Source organism: Loxodonta africana, chromosome 4, assembly GCF_030014295.1.
Source record: "Loxodonta africana isolate mLoxAfr1 chromosome 4, mLoxAfr1.hap2, whole genome shotgun sequence".
NCBI lineage: Eukaryota > Metazoa > Chordata > Mammalia > Proboscidea > Elephantidae > Loxodonta > Loxodonta africana.
The window spans coordinates 144,062,784-144,085,203 of record NC_087345.1 but is presented as its reverse complement, the minus strand read 5'-3'; the positions used below and the strand labels follow the sequence as shown (position 1 = coordinate 144,085,203).

General features: G+C 43.4%; 1 protein-coding gene across 1 annotated transcript in view; it reads left to right on the top strand.

The window, feature by feature from the left end:
• Positions 1-19,925, top strand: part of ASB13 (ankyrin repeat and SOCS box containing 13) — a 53,893-nt gene extending 33,968 nt beyond the window's left edge. The window contains exons 2-6 of the mRNA XM_064284821.1: positions 806-993; positions 1,957-2,107; positions 4,939-5,073; positions 10,685-10,876; positions 11,527-19,925. Coding sequence (XP_064140891.1) covers positions 806-993; positions 1,957-2,107; positions 4,939-5,073; positions 10,685-10,876; positions 11,527-11,654 — 794 coding nt within the window. The 3' untranslated portion in view covers positions 11,655-19,925. The remainder of the gene's footprint in view (positions 1-805; positions 994-1,956; positions 2,108-4,938; positions 5,074-10,684; positions 10,877-11,526) is intronic.
• Positions 19,926-22,420: the final 2,495 nt, after the last annotated feature.

Here is a 22,420-nt window from a genome sequence, read left to right as displayed (position 1 = left end):
TGTGGTGTTTTTGGGGCATCCCCATACTCACACACAGGTCTCCAGGCATCAACAGCCTGGGCTAGTGGTCCCAGGGCATGCGTCCCTGGCCACCCTGGGATTTCCCCCAGCAGAGTCCGCTTTTCCCCACGCATCTGGGAAGGCACGGTGAGGCACAGTGACTACGCGACTTGTCAGGGGACAGCCCTAGCAAAGAAAGACTAGGCAGATAATCCAGGGAACTGACACATAGCCCTCTCCAGATTCATGTGTTCAGGGAAACTGACACGGGCAAAAAGCTGCTCTCCAGTGGCAGCTGTCTGAAGTGGATCCGCTCCGCAACCACCTAGCAAGGGACCCAAGCTTATATACCATTCCAGCTGGGACCAAGGCTCATCGTTTTCTCCCACGTCCTCTGGCAGTCAGCATTCCCAGGGACTTCATGTCCAGGCCCAGATATTTTCCTTCTTGCCGCTAAGGCATTCCTCGGCCTTGGTCACTGGCCCAGTCATGCCACTCCTGGCCTTGTACCTTAGCCTGAGTCCATCCCCAATTCATCCCCAGCATGCTTTGGGGGAGAGCAAAGCTGATTCCATTAAGAGAGGATGCATGTAGCTGAGTAGCATTACCCTACATATGTCATGCCAAGGAGCTTGGACTCTGCAGGCAGTAGGGATGACTAAGGCTTTTAAAGTAGGAGTGTTTGAGGCAGTACATGATCATGTACAATGCCTTGGATATTGCAAAGGTGCCCTGAGTCTTACCTATTCATTCGTGCTGGATAGAAATGACATGGTGTTAACAGCAGTACCATTTTCCTTTCCAGGGTTCTGGGTGGAACGGACCCCTGTGCATGAAGCAGCCCAGCGGGGTGAGACGCTACAGCTGCAGCAGCTGATAGAGGGCGGCGCCTGTGTCAACCAGGTCACAGTGGACTCCATCACGCCCCTGCACGCAGCCAGTCTGCAGGGCCAGGCGCAGTGCGTGCAGCTGCTACTTGCCGCCGGGGCCCGGGTGAGTGGCTCCTTCAGCATCTCCTTCAGCATCGACCTCAAGGCTGGCTGTAGCCATGGGAATGGGTGGGGAAAAGTCAGGAGACTGCATAGAGTGAGGAAAAGAAAGGGTTTGGGTTAGCATTCTGTGATATACAAATACATGGAAAGAAAGGAAAGCAGTGAAGGGTACTGAGAAGGAAAGGTAGAGGAAACCAGAATAGGCTATAGTGGAAGCTAAGGGAACAGGGAACAGTAGACACTGTCCAGCCCACTGGGGACCAGGAAGATAAGGACTGAGAAGCGTTCACGGATTTGGCTATTGGGAAGTCACTGGTGGTCAGAGGGAAGACAGATGAAGCAAAATAGTGGCCACAGAACTTAGAATTCAAGGGGTGGGCAAAAAGTGGAGAGTGTGGACAGCTTAGGCTTTGAACAGTTTGGATATGAAGGTAGTCAATGAGGAACTGAAACAAGTTTCATCATGTACCAAATAGAAGCTGAATATGAACATACTCTAAGTAGAATTTGCCAGTTTAGGGAGTTGCCTTTTTCCTCCCCTACAATTTCCAAACTAAAAGAGGCATGTTAAGCAGTTTCAGGCACTCCTTTTATCTGAGGCCTGAGTTAAAAACCCACTTTTACACCCTGTCTTTCCCAGCTTGCGACCTAGTGTTCTTCTTTCCTACTCCGACCTCCTTAGGTGTTGAGGCAGTGGCGAGAGTGAGGCTGAAGTTTATTCTGCTCTTGAGGGAAAAGATCCCCAAACAGGACCACTTCTATACTTAGGAGGCTCACAGGGACTGCCTCAATCCTTATTTGTTTTTATTTTTGGACTCATTGGACTAGCACAGTGCCTTAGCACATAACAGAAAGCCAGTGCTTCTAAGAAGTATCTTTGTAGAGATGAACCTGGATGAAGAGAAGGTGAATTGCACAGCTTTTTTGCCCTGCCGTTTGACACTTGTTTCTTTCTCCCCATGAGGTGGATGCCCGCAACATCGACGGCAGCACCCCTCTCTGCGATGCCTGTGCCTCGGGCAGCATCGAGTGTGTGAAGCTGTTGCTCTCCTATGGGGCAAAGGTCAACCCACCCCTGTACACAGCATCCCCACTGCACGAGGCCTGCATGAGTGGTGAGTCGGGCCGAGGGGCATCTTGGCCCCGCTGTGCTCCCAGGCTGCTGCTTCCCTGAGAGAACAATCCCCAGTACCACTTCAGGGCCTGCTGTCCCTTGTATTTCTTACAGTCAGCACCACACGTGACTCCCTTTTCTTTTTGCTCCTAAGAAGTTTCACTTTTCTTTCTGGGATGAAAGGAGTTTGGGAAGGAGGCAATACAGACAGCAGGTGGAAGCCAGTGCTAGAGAAGGAGAGTTCTTTCTGGCTCTGGGTCACTCAGCTGTGGAGATCTTAAGATTTTCTGAGTTGAGGTACAGTCTTCATCCAGAGCTGTGGGCAGTTGTTTCTGTAATGTAGATTCTATTTCTTACCTGAGTCTCCTAGTACGTTTCAAATGTTAGTAACAGAGGTCAGTCAGCTCTGTAGGCTCTCACTTGTCTTTGCTGTAGTTTTGCCCTTGTAAGCGCCTCATCTATTTGGACGGTGTCTTAGTTTCCTACTGCTGCTGTAACAGAAGTATCAGAAGTGTGTGGCTTTAAAGAACAGAAATTACTTTCACACAGTTCTGGAGGCTGAAAGTGCAAATCAGCGTCTTGGCTGTGTGGGTTCCTTCCTCGTAAGTAGTTCTGGGCATTCCTAGGTTGTTTGGCATGCAAACGATCCACATGTGGTGTCCGTCTGGCCCAGTGTTGTGGGCCTCTGTGTCTAACCTGCCCTTTGTATAACTCAGGAGTGATTTCGATTTAGAACCAACCCTGCTTGGGTATGATCTAATTAATGTAACAAAAACCCTGTCTTCAAATAGGATTACATCTGCAGGTATAGGGGTTAGGATTCCAACACATATTTTTGGGCAACACAATCCAATTCATAATAGGAGGCGAGACCCAAACATGTGCAGGATGACTAGGGCCAGAGGGCTGGGCCAAGGAGAGCTGGGACAGCGTGCTCTCAGGAGGGTTGGAGCTAGTCTTGAAGGCTTTAGAGAGCAGGTGGGGTTAGAACTGGACCTCAGAGAACAGGTACATTGCAGATGGTGGGAGCATAAGAAGAAGGCCGCTCCAAGCATTGGGAAAATTACTTGTCCAGTCTCACCAGATCACGTGCTCCAGTGTAGGAGCAACAACAGGTAAGACTGGAAATTTGGGGTGAGACCAGCTGGTGGAAAATTTTTAAGGAGTTTGGATTCTGCCCTTTTGAGCAAAGGTTGTGAAACTCTGATCTATGTTTTGATTGGCTGGCATGGTGTGTGTCTTTGAATGCACTTGGTGGGGCGTGCACTCCTATGTGGCTCTATACAGTGTCACTGCTCCCAACATCTCACACCCTCATTCACGTGTTAGGCCATCTTCTGACACTGTCAGGCACTGGGCATTGCTTCAGGCAGCTGTCGAAGGTTTTTGAACAGATGTTGAATGACAGGAAACAAAATTTTAGAAAGGCTAATTTAGCAACCATTTGTGTATCAAAAGACTGAAATGATGTATTGTGTGTGTGGCATGGTGATGGGCAAAATAGGACAGATTCACTTAAAAAGCATTGAGGGAAGAATCAATAGGATTTGGTATGATAGGGAGTGGGAAGGGAGCAAAAAATTGGAGCAGGAACTGATGCTATTGGATGAAATGGGTTAGCTAGTGGTAGGGACCCTGGGAAAGGGGAACGGGGAATGTGACTAGTTTAAAAGATACCAAATTTGTAGTGAAGCAATACCCAGTGCCTGTGGGTGTTGGAAGATGGCCTAATATGTGAATCAGGGTGTGAGATGATGGGAACACTAACCCTGTGTGGAGCCACATAAGAGTGCACACCCACCAAGCGCATTCAAAGACAAACACACACCACGCCGGCCAATCAAAACATAGGCCACAGTTTTGCAGCCTTTGCCCAAAAGGGCAGGATCCAAACTCCTTAGGCTGTCACTTAAAGACATCCAAATGAGATTGGTCAGCAGATGGTCATAGATGTGGACCTGGGTTTCAGGGCTACAGGTGGTAATTTGGTTGTTATCTACAACAAAGAGGTAATTAAGTTTGAGAAAGGTGGCATCTCAGAACATACCAAAGATGGAGAGCAGAGCAGAGAACCAAGGCCTAGACATTGATCCAAATCTACATTGCAGATACAGGAAAGAGGAGCCCAGGAAAGAGGCAGAAAAGGGGTTGTTAGAGAGGCCAGAGAGGAATCAACTTAATAAGAAAGTAGAAGGGTAAGTCGTCAGGAAGTCTTAAACTCAGGATACCAGTAGCTATATGTCCTTACCACCAGGCTTGGTGCCACCCCAGGCAGTTTGTGGATTAGGAGGTGGTGAACACTTTCTTTCCCACTGAAGACCCCTGGAAACAGTGAAGAGCCTTCTCTCACTAGTCAAGGTTGTATTCCCAAACTTTGTTTTCACAGCAAGAGAGTTGGCCATGCCCTGCTTTTCTCCCACTACCATGTGGGCACAGAAGCCCTGGTGGCGCAGTGGTTAAAGCAATCAACTGCTAATCAGAAGGTTGGCAGTTCGAAACCACTGTCGACTCCACGGGAGAAAGATGTGGCAGTCTGCTTCCGTAGAGAAGGCCTGTGGGGGTCGCTATGAGTCAGAACTGACTTGATGACAGTGGGTTTACCAGGTAGAGACGGTGAACAATCTCACTCCTCTAAATAAAAGAAGAACCTTCTTCTTGCTTCCCCAGGGCCATACGGAAGTGGTAGGCTACCCTTAGGTAGGCCTGTAGTTCCCATTTTTTCTTATCTACCCCTGCAACTAAGCATGGGGTTTACCTCTTCCAGCTACCATGTCTGTTGTGTTTATTACTTTACATGTGTATCTATATTGATTCTTTTCCATTTATTTTAAGGAAGTTCTGAATGTGTGAGGCTTCTTATTGATGTTGGGGCCAACCTTGAAGCACATGATTGCCACTTTGGGACTCCTCTGCATGTTGCCTGTGCAAGGGAGCATCTGGACTGTGTTAAGGTGTTGCTCAACGCAGGTATGTTGGTGTTTACCTGCACTGTGTATCAGCAGAAAGTTGGGCAGGGCAGTCAGATAGAGCAGGGTTTGAACCGGCTCTTCTACTGGCCGCCCAACACCTCAGTTTCTGTATCTGTAAAATAGAAAAATTTAAACCTATTTTGTAGGGGTGTTGGGAGGATTAGCGATAACATTTCCACACTACCTTGTGCATAGTAGATGCTGAAAAAATGCTACTAATTATTATTAAATGTCACAGGGAACCATCCACAATACCTGTCTAAGAAGGTTACTGTCTAAATCAGAAAGAGATGGGACTCTAACATGAAATGGAGTGAGCAGAGCCGAGGCATTTGGAATCCAAGTAATGGAAAGGTATTCTTAAAAAGGCTCAGGATAGAGAGGTTCCCAGTGTTATCATGGGGCTCAGTTTCTTTGAGGGTAACAACAACAAAAAGCCAACCAACCGAAGACTAGGTGCAGGACGTGTCTACAACAGAAGTTTCACAATGTGACCAGGGTGGATATTGGCAAGGTGCTTTGATTGTGAATCCAACTTAAATATTTTGTTGAGGGAAATTTTAGTTTAGTCATTTCATTCATTCTGGGTACGATTTAGAATAAAACAATTTAGGATAAAGAACAGAATTGTTAAGAAATAGAAAGATTATGAATTCTCTTCAGATGATGGTCACTGGAAGTTAAGTTATATGTAGTTTTCTATTAGTGAGTCTTATTCACTTTTATGTGCCACTTTTAAGTCTTTTTAGTGAAAAACATTCATTTTGTGTATGGTTATCTATTGGAATATTTTCTTTATTTTTCATACGATGGTAAAATATGTAGATTAGGAGCAATCATAAGCCAGGTTACCTGTCTGATGGTTGTATCCTGTTTCTCCCAACATAGAGCAATGTCATTATTGTTGAGTTTTTAAAATAAAAAATGTTGTAATACGACAACCCTCTGTATACAGATTTTGGTGTATACTTAATTGCATTTTTTCTTTAGTTCCTTTTTTTGTGTCGCTTTATAGAGGAAAGGCTCACATTTGTGTTTTTAACCCAACAACCTTTATGCATTAGTTTGAACTTTGTATCAGTTATTACTCCTTTGTAAGTAACAACCCGACCTGTTGCCCTCGAGTTGATTCCAACTCATAGCAACCCTCTAGGACAGAGTAAAACTGCCTGCCCCGTATGGTTTCCAAGGCTGTAATCTTTACAGAAGCAGACTGCCACGTCTTTCTCCCACAGAGAAGCTAGTGGGTTTGAACTGCCCACCTTTTGATTAGCAACCGAGTACTCAACCACTGTGCCATCAGAGCTTCTTTTGTAAGTAATAGGAAACCAGATTCAAGCTGGGTAAACAATAAAGGGGATTTCTTGGTTTAGATAATCTGAAGGAGGTTTAAAGATTAGTTTCATTCATTGGTTCAACAATGTTATCAGGATCTCAGTTTCTTTAAATTTTGCTGTTCCTTTTTTTTTTTAATTGTGTTTTAGGTGAAAGTTTACAGCACAAATTAGTTTCTCATTCAAAAATTTATACACAGATTGTTTTGTGACATTGGTTGCAGTCCCTGCAATGTGTCAGTACTCTTCCCTGTTTCCTTTCTACCCCGATTTATCCATGTCCATTTGTCCGGTTTTTCTGTCCTTTCCTGCCTTCTCATCTTTGCATTTGGGCAGGTGTTGCCCATTTGGTCTGGTATACTTGATGGAACTAAGAAGCATGTTCTTCCCATGGGTAATGGTTTTATAGGCCTGTCTAATCTTTGGTTGAAAGATGGACTTCGGGCATGGCTTCACTTCTGAGTTAGCAGGGTGTCTTGGGGTCAAAGTCTTAGGGATTCTTCCAGTTGCTGTCAGACCAGTAAGTCTTGTCTTTTTTTCTGAATTTGACTGTTGTTCCACATTTTTCTCCTGCTCTGTCTGGAACCCTCTTTTATGTTCCCTGTCAGAGCAGTTGGTGGTGGTAGCTGAGCACCATCTAGTTCTGGGCTGAGACTGATAGAGGTTGTGGTTCCTGTGATTCATTAGTCTTTGGACTAATATATTCCTTGTGTCTTTGGTTTTCTTCGTTTTCCTTTGCTTCAAAGGTAGTGTGACCAATAGATGTATTTTAGATGTCCACTTGCAAGTTTTTAAGACCCCAGATGCTACTTACCAAAATAGAATGTAAAACATTTTATGAAGTATGTTATGCCATTTGTCTCCTGAGAACATGGTCTCCAGCCCTCAGCCCCAATAACTCAGTCCCTCAAGATGTTTGGATGTATATAGGAAGCTTCTATAGCTTTGCCTTGATCAAGCTGTGCTCCGACTTCCCTTCATGAATTTTGCTGTTCTGCTTTCCACAGCGTTAGCTTCATCCCAAGCCTGGCTTCCCTAACATAGTAAAACATAGTAAGTCCCCGAGTTAGGAACATCTGATTTATAGACAACTTATACTTGCCTGTTAATGTTATGTAAATTTGCCCTCACTTGAAAATGTTTGAACTCCTACTCACAACAAGTTTTTCATTATAATAACCTTCACTTGCTGCATGTGCAGCTTTTAAATCACTGAACAGGCTTGGAGCCTTTTCTTCAGGGCTTTGGTTTGAATCCCTGCTGAGATTTTGCATTTCTAACAAGTCTTCAGGTGATGCTAATGCTGCTGGTTAGGGACCAATTCTGAAAACCACTAGTAGAGCAGTGGTTCTCAAAATTTATTATACATAAGAATCACCTGGGGATCTTGTTAAACTTTAGATTCTGATTTAGTATATCTGGAGTGGAAATGCTTTTCTTACACTAAGGGTAAAAAAAAAAAAAATTTTTTTTAAGGGTAAGCAAGGCTAAATAAGAATCTTATGCACCTGGTCCAACTTACCTACAAATTCGATTTAAAGTCACATATAGGAATGGATCTTGTTTGTAACCTGGGGACTGCCTGTAGTGGCAAAATGGCTGCAGCAGATTGAAGCTTAAAATCCAAATCAGTTTCTAGAAGGAGAGCAAGGCTTCTGGTTACTTTTTCAGAAGAGTGAAAAATTCCCTTTCCCAGATGTCTCTGGCATACCTCCCCTCATGTCTCATTGGGCAAATTGGGTCCCATGTCCAAACCTAAACCACTCCCTTTGGCCGGAACATTGCCAGGTTCTGATGAACTTGCACCTGGATTATTTGAACCAATTACTATGGTAGGGGAGAGGGATTAGACCAGTCAGGGCCCATACCTGGAGCTGGAGGTCAGTCAGTCCTACTCACCCCTATCCCAACATCCTGTTCCAAATTGCAAGGCCAGGAGTACAGTGAGGGCCGTTGGAAGGGAAGTGAAAAGGCAACCATAATGTCTACGTAGCCTTTATCAGGATACCCGGTAGATTTCAAAGGGAATTTCCATACATCTGGGGAATGAAATGATGGGTGAGTAGAATTCTCTTGAGGAAGTCTGATTGATGTGATTGGTAGTGTTAGTACTTGATGCTTGCTGATACCATCACATTGTTAGCACCTTTTCAAAATAAAACTTAATCCTTGACTGATAGTCTAATCTTACTGGATGGGCTCATTTAACATCCCTTGTCAGATCAAATGGATTTTTTTTTTTTTTAAAGAAAACTATTTTCTAATTATGGAAAATTTCAAATATTCAGAAATATAGGGAGAAGATGAAAACATATCCCTATGTACTCACGAATAGATTCTTTTAGAGGTGGGTACTGCATACCTTTGGAAAATCAAAGGAAAGCTATGACCATATCCCTAGAAAACATGCATGCGGGCTATTTTGCATGTTATTTCAAGCAGGCAGGGGCCCTGCCTGAGAAGTGAGCTGTGGTGCAGCCACGTGGTACCTTACAGTGGTGTACACAAAGACCGTAGTTCATTTTGCAGGCAGTGGGTCCAAGTCGCTGAGCTGTAGATTAACTTTGCAAGCGAGGAGGGCTGGGCAAGGTGAAAGCCCAGTTATTATGTGATTTAATTTATAATCTGATCACTAACAGTAAATATTTAACTCTGCTAGAAGCATTCAGAGGTAGCTAATTGAAGATTGTTAGGCTTTTACTTTTTCAGCACTGTCCTTGTCACATTTTTTTCAATTATTGTTTCAACAGGCGTATATTGAGCTATTTGTGCTTGCTTATGTTCTATGTGTTTTTGGGGTACAGAGGTACATGTGACAGCCCCTTCTTTGGGTTTTTACCTGCATCCACTTTAATCCTGTTTTGCTTTGAAACCAGGTTTTTGGTAACGAGCACATTGTGACCCCATTTCTCTGAAGCATAAAGTTGAGAATTTTTTTTATGCCCAGGTGGCACTAGTTGTTTTTCTGGCTTCTCTGTCTCTGTGTCTCTCTCTCACATACACACACTTCATATTCCTTAGTTCAAAGCCCATTATCATCATTGGTCCACACAAAGCCACTCTTTCCTCCCTCCCTTCTTTCTTCTATCCTTTTTTCCACCACCCTGCCCTCTAACCATTCTGTTGTGTTAATTTACATCCTTTTATCTCTGTGTTTTTGTAAGATGCATCTTGTCATTTGAGACATATACTTTTAATTGACGTGAATGGTATCGTGTTAGGTATCTTACTGTATTTTTTGTTTTGTCACTCAGCGCTGTATTTTCAGGATCCATCTGTGTGGCTCTGTGTACATCTGGTCTGTTGTTGCTAACTGCTGCAGAGGATTCTGCTTCCCTTCTTATTCGTCATCCCTTCTTTAACACCTGATCAAATGATGCCAAGAACTTATTTTGAAAAAATCCCACTTTGTACCTTGGGAAGGCCACCCCTTTGAAAGAATCACCCTGCCCAAGGCCTCCTGTATTGAGTAATTATAGCAAACAGGACCGAACTCTCTAAATTTATTACTAAGTGGGGGCATGCTGCCAACAGGACTGTACCTCGTTCTGACTCATGGTGACCCCTTGGGTGTTAGGGTAGAACTTGTGCTCTGTAGGGTTTTCAGCAACAACAACTGACTCTCTAAATTTATTACTAAGTGAGGGCATGCTGCTAATCTGATTTTTTTGACCTCGCTTTTGATAATATTTTGTGATTGTGGTTTAAGTCTTATTAATTTGGAGGATTACTTTACCGATAATAGGATATTTGCTTGGCTTCAGGAGTCGGCTTTGAAGCGTTGGTATTTTCTTCAAAAGAAATTCTGAGGCTCGAGGAGATCTCGTTGAACAGAATTGGTGATGGCTGTGCCCTAAAAGGACATTTTTCAACATATTTTTTATCAGTCTTTATTTTTGTGTCTGCCTTAAGCATTATACTCTTTTAAGAACTACAGTAAAACCTGTGAAAGCTAGAATCTGTGTATGACGGAAAACTCAAATATTTTCCTTTAAAAAGAGGAAAAAGAAAAGTGGTAAGACTGCACCCTGTCAAAGGTGGGGGACACCATAGAGTTGCAGAAAACAAGGCAGTCCCATCTAGTTCCAGCCTGCTTCCTATATGAAAAAAGTAACTCCTGCTTTCAGGTTTGGAGAAAGCTGCAGTAGAGTCTGATTTTGTCTTATGGATGGGGATGGCTTCTGTAAATTGTGCTGAGAGCAAAAGTGTGTCAGCTTTTCTCTTGGCTTAAAGTTCTCCCTTTGGTGGTATTTGTTCCCCGCTCTGGACCTCCAGGGGCCAATGTGAATGCAGCAAAACTTCACGAGACAGCCCTTCATCACGCAGCCAAGGTGAAGAACGTGGACCTCATTGAGATGCTCATTGAATTTGGAGGGAACATCTACGCCAGAGACAACCGAGGGAAGAAGCCTTCTGACTACACATGGAGCAGCAGCGCCCCAGCCAAGTGCTTTGAGTACTATGAAAGTGAGGCCAGGCTTTTCTCTGAAAGTATTTCTGCCCGGTAGGGGCTACCAGGGATCCCTGGGCCATCTTTCATCTTTTGCCGCTTGTTTGCTATCCCTCCTTGAGTTCCAGCTGGGGGCTCTGCCTGTAATTCCAGGGTCCTGACCCATCGCCTCTGAGATGCATCTTGAGTACTGTGTCTGCTGGAGCTGTTTGTGCTGCTGCATCTGCCCTGACAAGGTTCCCTTGTAATTGCAGCATTCACTAATGAGGTAGAGCCTGTGGCTGGCAGTGGCAGGAACTAGCACCTGCCCAGGCGCTAAACCTTCCACCAGTGCCTCATGTGTCTGCAAGTTTTACAAATGAGCCTACTTGCCACAGATTAGTTCTTTGCTGACAAATCTGTGTGCCAAATTATAACACTATGGCTCCAAATAAAATAAAATCCCAGTGGACTTCAACCAGATTCTACTTCCTGATCCTCCTTCCTCAGATCCCTGAGTGTCCTGTCTGGTAACCTTCCAGATAAGGCATACAGGACACATCCATCTCCAAGAGAAAGGGAGGCTTTTCCACTTCCCCCTTAGAATATATTGTGGTAGGGATATTATGCCATTTCCTTAAACTGTCTTTACATACTTCCTTGTTCTCTTTTTTTTTTTTTCCTTCAGAGACACCTCTGACCCTGTCACAGCTTTGCAGAGTGAGCTTGAGGAAGGCCACTGGCGTCAGAGGACTAGAGAAAGTCGCTAAGTTAAATATCCCTCCCCGGCTCATTGATTACCTTTCCTACAACTGAGCTTCGAGTACAGGAGACCAGGAACAGACTGGTGATTTACCCTGCACTGCTGCCCAGCTGTGCCCAGCGTGGGACAGAAGAGGATTCTGACTTGTTTGTCTGAAATGATGTCATAGATACAGAGAGAACAAAGGTCCCTTGAGTCCGTTTTGGCCCTCCTGTTTTGTCTTTTCTCCAGAATCCTGGAGGTATTTCCAAGGCACTAAGAAAGGTCCTGCTTCCACTTCCGTTGTGGGTGTGACCCTGTGCTGGTTCTCCCCCGGAACTTGTGCTTTAACTCCAGCATGGTCACAGTGACCCGTTTTCCTCTTTTTACCGACTTTCTTCAAGGGCTTTAGGACAAAGGTGGATTGTTCTCTTTCCTCAAGGGCTTAGGACAAAGGTGGATTGTTCTCGAAGCAAAGGGGAAGGCCAGGCAAGCCTGGGGATTCAGGGTGCTGCTGTTGATTTTCATAGACCCATCACTCAGGGAGCTTCTTACTGGTCTTAGTGGGGGAAAGGTCAGGCTTTTTGTTCCCCACAGGTAGCACAGTGTCTCTGAGGAAGTTTTCCTTCAGTTTGAAGTCTCAGCTCTTGTAAAAAGTTATATAGGATAAAAAAATTTTACAGTATATGTAGGATGCACACTAAGGTATTGTTAAAGAGTCTTTAAAACAAAAGATAATGTGAAGCCATGTTAGCTTATCTTCTCATGGGTAGTTATTAAGCCCTTTGCAATGTAAAGAACTGTTAGGAAACTCTGTAAGGATTATTTCCCACCCATTTCTATGGTTGCCAAATGAATTCTTCTCCCACCCTAAATTTTGTTAATTTCTTGAAGCTCTAAAAGGTAGTAGAAGTCGCCAGAACGAAGTGGGTTCCATCAACCATTTATTCATCCAGTTTGCAGATATTTACGAAACATCTGTTATGCTTAAGGCAGTGCGTTCAGTGCTTGAACTAGATAGGAGTCAAGACTCGTGATCCAAGGCAGGAAAACAAAATGTTTGTTTCACAATTCGTTCCTATAGTAATAACGATAACCCTGATTCTGTATCATTAACCATGAGGGGAAATAGTAGGTAGTATATTCAGACTGCATTTACCTACCTAAGGTTCTGTATCTTTATTTTATTTTAAGTAGGAGTTAAGTTAGAGAAATTTGCATAATTAGTTCAGGTATATTTGGTTTCTGAGGAAACCGAGAAGACACCACTTGCGTACACCAGTGCGAGTCATGCCTGAAGCCAGCGTGCCCAGGAACGGGAACAGAAGGATGGACAGATACTCCCAGGATCTGCTTGGGCCTCCCAGCCCCAGAGAGTGCGTGGAATAGGTTTCGATCAAGTTGGCCAAGCTGATGCCAACTGCACTGCACCACCAGAGGCATCTCTCTGCAGGATTACATGGGGTCACAGGTCTGGTGGGAAATCTCATGCTGGCTGCCATGGGTATTTTCCATCTCCAGTGCTTCAGCCACTCGTACAGTGGTGCTTCATCTTATCCTGAGAATTTGGGTACAGTCTTAAATACACGTCCTGGGTAAATGGATGTTTCTGGATGCAATAGTAAAAACAGCTTTGGGTTCTACCCCTTTCATCTTTGTAACAGAAACTTGCCTCTAGCAATTAAATCTGATAACATCTCTACACAATATAGCACCTAGCACAGAATCAGGTCTCACCTTCTTGTTGCTCAGTAATAGTTGTTGAATAAAGTTCATCCTGTGTTCATGTGACCTGTTCTTGTTGGGAGCAGAAGCACTGGCATGGGCTTCATCCCGTGTGAGTGGAGAGGGGTGTTAGAAGGTCACCCCTGTCCAGGAATCATACCTACCTGCCTCTTCTCCTGGTGCTGATTTCAGGGCAGCCCTCATGTGGACTTTCAAGGGGGAAGAGACCCTGCCCAAACAGATGACTGGAGTTCAGGCCTCCTCTACTCTGAGGTCATGGTGTGACTAGAGACAAGTTTGTCCACTCTTCTGGGCCTTTATTTTCCCAGCTGCAAAACGGATAACAGGTCAGACTTTGGGCATTAAAAGGATTTGATGATCATCCACGGAACCAATCTCTTTGTTTTACAAGTAAGGAAATGAGGTCCCACTGGCTTTATAAGCTTTTTTGTGAGGCTGAAATTAGGTGATTGAAAGATACTTTGAAAAGTCAAAAGTGCTGTGCACATGTAAGTTGTACACTTAGGATTGTACTATGGTGTTGTTGATGTTTATAGATTTTATAGCTGTATAAGCTATTCTGGTCTGAGTTTGGGATAGTACCACCTATTTTAGGAATAATACATACAGAAGACTTCTCAGTTTACATTTTAAAACTTAATGTACAGTTGACAAATTTGAAGGCGACATTTGCAACTGTATAACATTATTGGTAATCAAAGTATATAAAGATCTCTTATAAGTCAGTAAGCTAGAGCTTAACAACCCAATAGAAAAAAACAGGTGAAGAATATGAACAGAAAATATAAAAAGAGGAAACCTTAAATATCCAATAATAACTGGAAAGGATGCTCAGTAGTGATCAGGGAAATGCAAATTAATGAATATTTAATTCAATGATGTGGCACCATTATTTACCATCATGTTGAAAAATAATGAGAGTTTCCTGATGTTGATGGACCATATGGGCAAATGGGAACTCACAGACCACTTCTGAGGGATAAAAAATTAATACATCTACTTTGGAGAGCTATTTTATGATATCTAGTGCAATTTGACAGCTTTGAATTGAATTGTGTTGGCGAAGAATATTGAATATGCCATAGACTGCCAAAAGAATGAACAAGTCAACCGGAATGCTCCTTAGAAGCAAGGATAGCAAGATTACGTCTCATATAGTTTGGACGTGTTCTCAGGAGGGATCAGTCCCTGGAGAAAGACATCATGCTTGGTAAAATAGAGGGTCAGCAAAAAGAGGAAGACCCTCATCTGGTGCAATGATGGGCTCAAGCACGGCAACAGTTGTGAGCATGGCGCAGGACCGAGCAGTGCTTCATTCTGTTGTGCATAGGGTCACTAGGAGTCAGAACTGACTCGATGGCACATAACAGTACGGTTGAAGGAAACTGGTGGTGCAGTGGTTAAGCACTCAGCTGCCAGGCGAAAGGTCAGTGGTTCTAACTAATTGCTCCGTGAGAGAAAGATGTGGCAGGCTGCTTCCGTAAATATTTACAGGCTTGGAAACCCCATGGGGCAGTTCTATTACGTCCTATAGGGTTATTATAAGTCAGAATTGATGGAAATTTTTTTCTTTTTTGGTTAGTTGAATGTGTGCATACTCCCTGTCCTCAGTAATTCTACTTTTATAAATACTGAGCCCTAGAGAAACCCTCAGACAACCCAAGGAGATGTGTATGAGGATGTTAAGTACAGCAATATTTGCAATAGCAAAAGGCCCTATCAGGATAAATTACGGAATGTTATTCATCTAATTACCTATACTATATAAAAGTTAAGAGGAATTAGAGTTACATGTGTTAACACAAATAGATGGTAGGTGAAATGGATAGTAGATTTTGTTTTAACACAAAAATGTAATGGTAGGTGAAAAAAGCAAACCTTATTTATGTACAGTATGAATCCATTTGTGTAAACTTAACTGCAGAACTATATAAGTATGGATACCTGTGTGTATTAGTCAGAAACCGTGGTGATGTAGTGGTTAAGTGCTACACTGTTAACCAAAAGGCTGGCAGTTTGAATCTACCAGGTGCTCCTTGGAAACCCTATGGGGCAGTTCTGCTCTGTCCTATGGGGTTGCTATGAACTGGGATCGACTCAACAGCAACAGGTTTTTTTTTTTTTTAATGCGTATTGGGGTTTTTCAGAGAAACAGAACCAAAAGGATACACACAGATCAATTTTAAGGAGCTGGCTCACACGATTGCAGGGACTGGCAAGTCCAATATCTGTAGACCCGGCAGGCTGGAAAATCCAGCTGCATATTTATGTTACAGCCTTAAGGCTAAATTCTCTCCATTAGAAACCTCAGCTTTTGCTCTTGGGGCCTTCCACTGATGGATCAGGCTCACCCACATTATCAAGGGTAATCTCCTTAAGATCACAACAAAATACCTTCACGGCAACCTCTGGAGTAGCATTTGACCAAGTAACTGGGTGCTGTAGACTAGCCAAGCTGACACAAGATTAATCATCCCGCTATATATGTAATGGATGCTTAAAATCACAGAAATCACATAGCAATGTCATGGCTGTGGTTACATCTAGGGAGTGAGGAATGGAAATGTGACTTGGGGATGGGGAACAAAGGGAACTTCGACTCTATAATATTTCTTTAAAAAAGATATGAAGCAAAAACGATAGAATGCTACTATTTGTTTTTGTTGGATGGCAAATTGATGGTGGTGGTTTTAGAGTCGACTCCAACTCATGGTAACCTTATGTATAGCAAATCAGGCCTGGTCCTGTGCCACCTTCATGATCATTGGTATGTTCGAGTCTATGGCAAATAGGCAAGTAGGCACATGGGTATTACTTTCCATATGCTTCAGTATTTTTTTTTCCCGTAATAAACATTTAATGCACAAAGGACCAGGCAAGGGCAAAAATATCTATTAAAAAAAAAAGGAAGAGTTATTTATGTGACTGTTACAAACTGTATTCTGTTTAAAAATATATGTAGCTGTGAGTGATATACTTGACCTGTCAGATTTCTATTGATGATAAGATTGTGCTTTTGATTATAAGACCTTGTTTTCACAACAAGTGTTGACACTTTTTTTTTTTTTTTTAATACTGCCCTTGAAAAGTCCTGGAAACCTGGTGGCATAGTGCTTAAGAATTGGGCTGCTAACCAAAAGGTCGGCAGTTCAGATCCACCAGGCGCTTCTTGGAAACCCTGTGGGACAATTCTGCTCTGTCCTACAGAGTCGCTATGAGCCTGAATCGACTCCACGGCAATGGGTTTTGTTTTTTAAAAGCCCTAGATTGTGCTGTTGGGCTCACCGAGCCTACCCTTTCTCATCTGAAGGAGAATGTCAGATGGAATCTCTTTAACCGGTCAGTGAGGGACACACTTCCCTGGATGATTTTGGAGCTTCTAGATGTGGCTTTGGGCAAAGTCCTCAGCTTCAAACGGTACCTTGTGGAGAGCTCAAAGGCAATTCCTCTGAGTTGGGGAACCATTCCGCAGGAACCAGACACAGCTGTACAAATGGTCCCCCCGGCCTGCGCTGGGCGAGCCTCAGGGCCACCCCGTTCCTGGGCGCCGCCTGCCCCCTGCAGATGAAGGCGTGGGGCGACCTGGAGAAGAGGAAGTGGGCCTCACGGGATCCCAGCTGCAGCTGTGCTCTCCTGCTTGGTCCAGCAATTCCCTATGGTCTCCGGGGAAGGAAGCAGAGTCTCGTTTCTTCCCTCCTTTGTTACTCACACTTGCACAGAAATACCACATAGGAAGTCCCATGGGCACTTCTAGATGAGTCTGCAGAGAGCTCTGAAGTTGTCTGGGACAAAAAGAGTATTTGCTTGTTTGATTTCCTCCACTGGGTTATTTAGAACTATTGTCATTCTTTCCAGTGAGCAGCACCCTTTTAAGCAATTGAGTTCCTGTATTTGTGAAAATTAGCATGAAACTGGCTCCAAACACAAAGCTGCTCAACAGCCAGCTCATACTGTGAGCAGCTGTGTGTGCCCTACAGCTGTCAGGCGGGAGCCTCCTAAAGGCTGAGGGCTGCTTTCCCTCCCTCAGGGCAGCACCGCAGCATCAGCTTTTCTCCCTGTAACGGCCTAGAAAATATTTCCAAACCCTGGAATCGTTGCTTTTTCTCATTTCTCAACGTTGGTACCACATGGTTCATTGATAGCTGGGCCCGAGTTGTTAATATTGGCTTGGAAGTCTTGTGATCTTCATTGGTTTGGATGAGAATGTGTCTTAAATTGGTCCAATCTAAACAGGGTGCCTCTAAAAACCCAGTGTCTCTAAACTGTGAATAAAAGAGAAAACATTCACGAAGGGTGTTTCTCTCTCCTACACACACACACACATTTATTTATATAAAATTTCACTTTCCAGCAGATGGTCTCTAGCAGAGGCAGGTTACTCAGTAAGCAGGGTAACCATGGGCTTACTTACTAATCCGTAGTGAACAGTTTCACATGTTTTTCGCCACATAAGCACAAGTATGCCCTGCTTACCTTGCTCACTGGGACATCTGTCCCCATCTCTATCAGGGATTATAAATTTGAAAACAGGCTGCCATTCTGTAGGAAGCTGCTATGGGGCTGGGAGAGAGGCATATCTAGAAGCAGAATCTTTGATGTGGTGAAAAAATGTGAAACTGTTCACTATAAATGATCCAAGCAAGGTGAGCACCATACTTGCCTTGCCTATTGGATAATCTGTCCCTGATTTCCAGGTGTGCGGTTTTGGTGAACCACAGACTTCAGAGCTAGGGGAGAATTTGTCACTGAACTCTGAGCCAGGATATGCATTCTGGGTGATCAACAAAGAAAACTCCCACTGCTTCTTACAGTTAACCTGAATTTGGAAGCTCCTTCTGCTGTGTTAAAAGGCAGAGGACTGAGATGAGACCAGAAGCAGGGCACTCACTCCTCCCACCCATCCACCCACCCTTCCTTCCTTCCTTCTTTCTTGCTTTTTAAACCGGTTATTCTGTTTTAAGTTTTCCTTGCTGGGAACCAAGGATACCAAAACAAAAAACTCAAAAAATAAAACAAATACCGTAAAAAGAAATCTTGGACCAGATCTACTGGACTGGTTGAGAATGGAGGACTCCCTGATACTAATACCCTGAAATACTCTTTATACCCTAAACAGAAACTAACCCGAGAGTTCATCTTACAGCTCAATAACAAGTTGGCTCAAAAAATAATATCACCCGTAAGCACTGTGCTCCTTTAAAAAATTACCTATATGAGACCAAACGGTCAACAACTACTTTAAAACAAAAAAGAGAATGTAAAGGGGCAGGGAGACTAGATTAATGAAAATGGAACAACCAGATGGTAATGTTCATGCATTGCAAAGAATGTAACCAATGTCACTGAGCAAGTTGTGCAGAAATTGTTGAATGGCAACCTAAACTGCCGTGCAAGCCTTCTCAGACAACACAATAAAATATAACTAAACAAATCTTGGCTTTGAAGGATTTCAGACTCTCTCCCTCAGGGAGCAGACACAGGAAAAATACCACATCTGGTAAAATAGCAGATTTGGGGCATGAGCCCTAAACAGGAGAACAACTAACTCTGTAGGCATGCTGGGGAAACGCCACAGAAGAGTATAGGGGTAGAGAGAGAAGGGAGGAGATAACCTTTGACCTTGTTTGGTCTTGAGCTAATGAAGGCAATATCATAACATTAAGTAAAAACCACTTCATTTTTATATTCATGGTGCTTTGTAGTTTGCAAAGCTTTAAAAGGGCTCAAATATTGGCAGCACTTTTCTGGAGTGAATGTAAAGATACAAAAGACTCGATGCAGTTCTCTATCGCAGCATGCCTTTTCTCTCAAGTATAGAAACAAAATGATGAGGTTTAATCCCATGGAATTTTACATATTTGTAATAGGGCTTACTGTAATCCCTTCTTATGCTTATGTTTCCAAAGACCTAAAAGAGACTTTTATCATAAAGGGCAAAACTGGGCCATTCAGAGAGTGGGGATTTTGCCTGTCAACCTGAAGGAATCTATGTGTTGCAGAATAGGCATACCAAACAAAAACCAAGCCCATTACTGTCAAGTAGATTCAGACTCAAGGTGACCCCACATGTTACAGAGTAGGACTGCCTTACAGCGTTTTCTTGGCTATAACCTTTATGGAAACCCTGGTGGCGTAGTGGCTAAGTGCTACGGCTGCTAACAAAACGGTTGGCAGTTTGAATCCGCCAGGCGCTCCTTGGAAACTCTATGGGGCAGTTCTACTCTGTCCTATAGGGTCCCTATGAGTCAGAATTGACTCGACGGCACTGGATTCCGGGTAACCTTTAAGGAAGCAGATAGTCACGCCTTTCTTCTGTGGTACTACCAGGTGAATTCTAACCGCTAACCTTTAGGTTAGTAGTCAAGCGCAAACTGTTTGCCTCACCCAGGGAAGTTAGAATAGGCGTAAACCAAAAGCAAACCTGTTGCCATCAAGTCAATTCTGCCTCATAGTGACCCTATAGGACAGAGTAGAACTGCCCCATAGAATTTCCAATGAGCACCTGGTGGATTCGAACTGCCAGCCTTTTGGTTAGCAGACGTAGCTCTTAACCATTACGCCAACAGGCATAGGTAACTTAAAAAAAAAAAAAAAAGAAATCGATTAATAGAAAAAAATCCATCAAAAACTACCTTCAAAGAGTCTGTAAGTTTTATTTCTTCTTTGGGGCCAGAGGAGTACCTTGCTTCTTTTAAAATAGCACAGAGTGTAAAACTGTATTCAATAAATATACCAAAATATGATTTAGTTCCATATAATACCCAACTGGAAATGGGCTAAGAAGGGTGGGCAAAAAGAAGATAGAGGGACTAGGAAATGAGGCATTGAAGAAGGGGGGAAGGAAGAGAGGGGGCTAGGGAGGAAACGTGCGATGTTCTAGGTCATGGGTTGTATGGGTTACTAAATTTACTAACTGCCATTTACCATGTCACCTGAGTGAATACCAACCATAACTCTAATCTGTAGAGTTAGAAACTTTCCACTTAGAACAGGTTAATGATAGGGCACAGTTTTGGACAAATATGGTACTGACCAGAGCAATATTATCCAAATGGCTGTATGATATCAAACCCAAATCCCCACACCTGGCCACTTACCTGTGCTTTTCCCACCAATGGGTGGCTCCCAGACCCCAGAAGCCGTATCTAAAAGGCCTGGCTTACAAAGAAGTTCCCCAGACTCTCTGACTTAGCCCATGGATCAATACACTGATCTGCATTGCTTTAAAATCGGAGCAACACAATTACTAAGACTTGATGAAGTTGAATGATTTCTTTAATAACAAGTAAGCTGTGACCCAAGATGGGAGCCAGCTCTTATTTTGAACACATTTCTTCATGGAAACAGAGATTACAAGTGACATATGGGTTCCCAGGCTAGCCTACAGCAACGGGTTCCTTTTCATTTAAGAAACATTGAATTGCTTGCCTGTGATGGCTAAAGTATACTGCTAGGCTCTTCCTCGGTTTGAAAAAAAAAAAAGAAAATCCTTGGTTAAAGAGGAGTAAAACCTAGAGTAAGGCAACCACATTATCGCGCACACAGACGGCTTTGCTCAGGGCTGTGGAAAGACTACTTTGGAGTGAGCAATCACATTCCATTAAGGAATTAGAGTGTAGTTGAAAGGCTGAACAGTTACCATGAGGAAACATGATTGAATCGGCTTGAAATTAAAACAAAATAAAATTTAAATATAGGCTTTAGATTTGTATTAAAAATGGGGAAAAGGCTGGAGGAACTTGGAGATGCAGAAAGTACTTTTGGTATTCGGAAGGGCTTTAGAAGTTTGTAACATGGGTCATTCTCCAATGTGACTTCAAAATGTAGGTTGTTCCTTTTCCGTGACACAAGAGTAGCACCTGGCTGTTGAAAGGATTCTGACTCATGAGGCCCTATAGGACAGAGTAGAGCTGTCCTATAGGGTTTCCAAGGAGAGGATGGTGGCTTTCAACTGCCAACATTTTGGTTAGCAGCTGAGCTCTTAACCACTGCACCGCTAGAAAGGCCAATTTAGGGCTCACTATCAAATTTTTTTTTTATCAAATGAGTCGGAATCGACTCAGTGGCAGTGGGTTTGGTTTGGCTTTGGTTTATTGAATGAAGAATGTGTGAGAGAAAATGATTAGACAGGGAAAGAAGTTTCTTAAGTTATTGGGCAAAAGTTGGATGAGAATGAAACGATTTACGGTTAAGGGATGTTGGAAATCTGGCCCAGTGAAGCTTAGTTACTATCTGGATTAATTTTCAGGGTCATGATGTCTCAGAGTGGGTTGGAAGAAAGGGAATCATGAGTTGGGAGTATTTTTCAGGTCTGATTGTCCTAAGTGAACAAGGTGACATCTACACATGAATTTAGGACCCATCATTTGCCAAACAATAGGGTTGGTTAAAACTTGGCGTTTCATAAGTTGTAATCGACTGAATGGCAACTGGTATGGTATAGAGACAGAAAGTCGATTTGTAGTTGCTGAGGGCTGGGGTGGAGGACCCCTGGCGGCACAACAGTTAAGCATTCAGCTGCTAACCAAAATGTTGGCTTCCTAACCCACCTAGTAACTCCCTGAGAGAAGGCTGGCGATCTGCTTCTGTAAATATTACACCTTGAAAATGCTTTGGTACAGTTCTGCTCTGCCACATGGGGCTGCTATGAGTAGGAATCGACTTGACAGCACCTAACAATAACAAGGGCTGAGGGCCGGGGCAGGGGGAGGTTGGGGAAGGATGGAGAAAGACTATTAATGGGTTGGGTTCGGTATGGGGTGATGCAATGTTTTAAAATTGATTGTGGTGATGGTTCCCAACTCTGTGAGTATCCTAAAACCATTGAATTGTACACCTTAAGTGGGTGAATTACATGGTATGTGAATCTCGGTAAAGCTGTTAAACAAAACAAAACAAAAATATTTGGTACTTATTTAAATATGTAGAGTAAGTTGCTAAACGTTGTCTTCTGTCAGGGAGTAATGTAGGAAAGCAGCTAGGTTGAGATTTCCAGGACCTCGGGTCAGAGGGACCTGATACATGTCTGACACCCAGATTTACATGTGAGGAAGCTAAGGTCAGTCTACCTTTCTAGAATTCCTAATCTTCTACA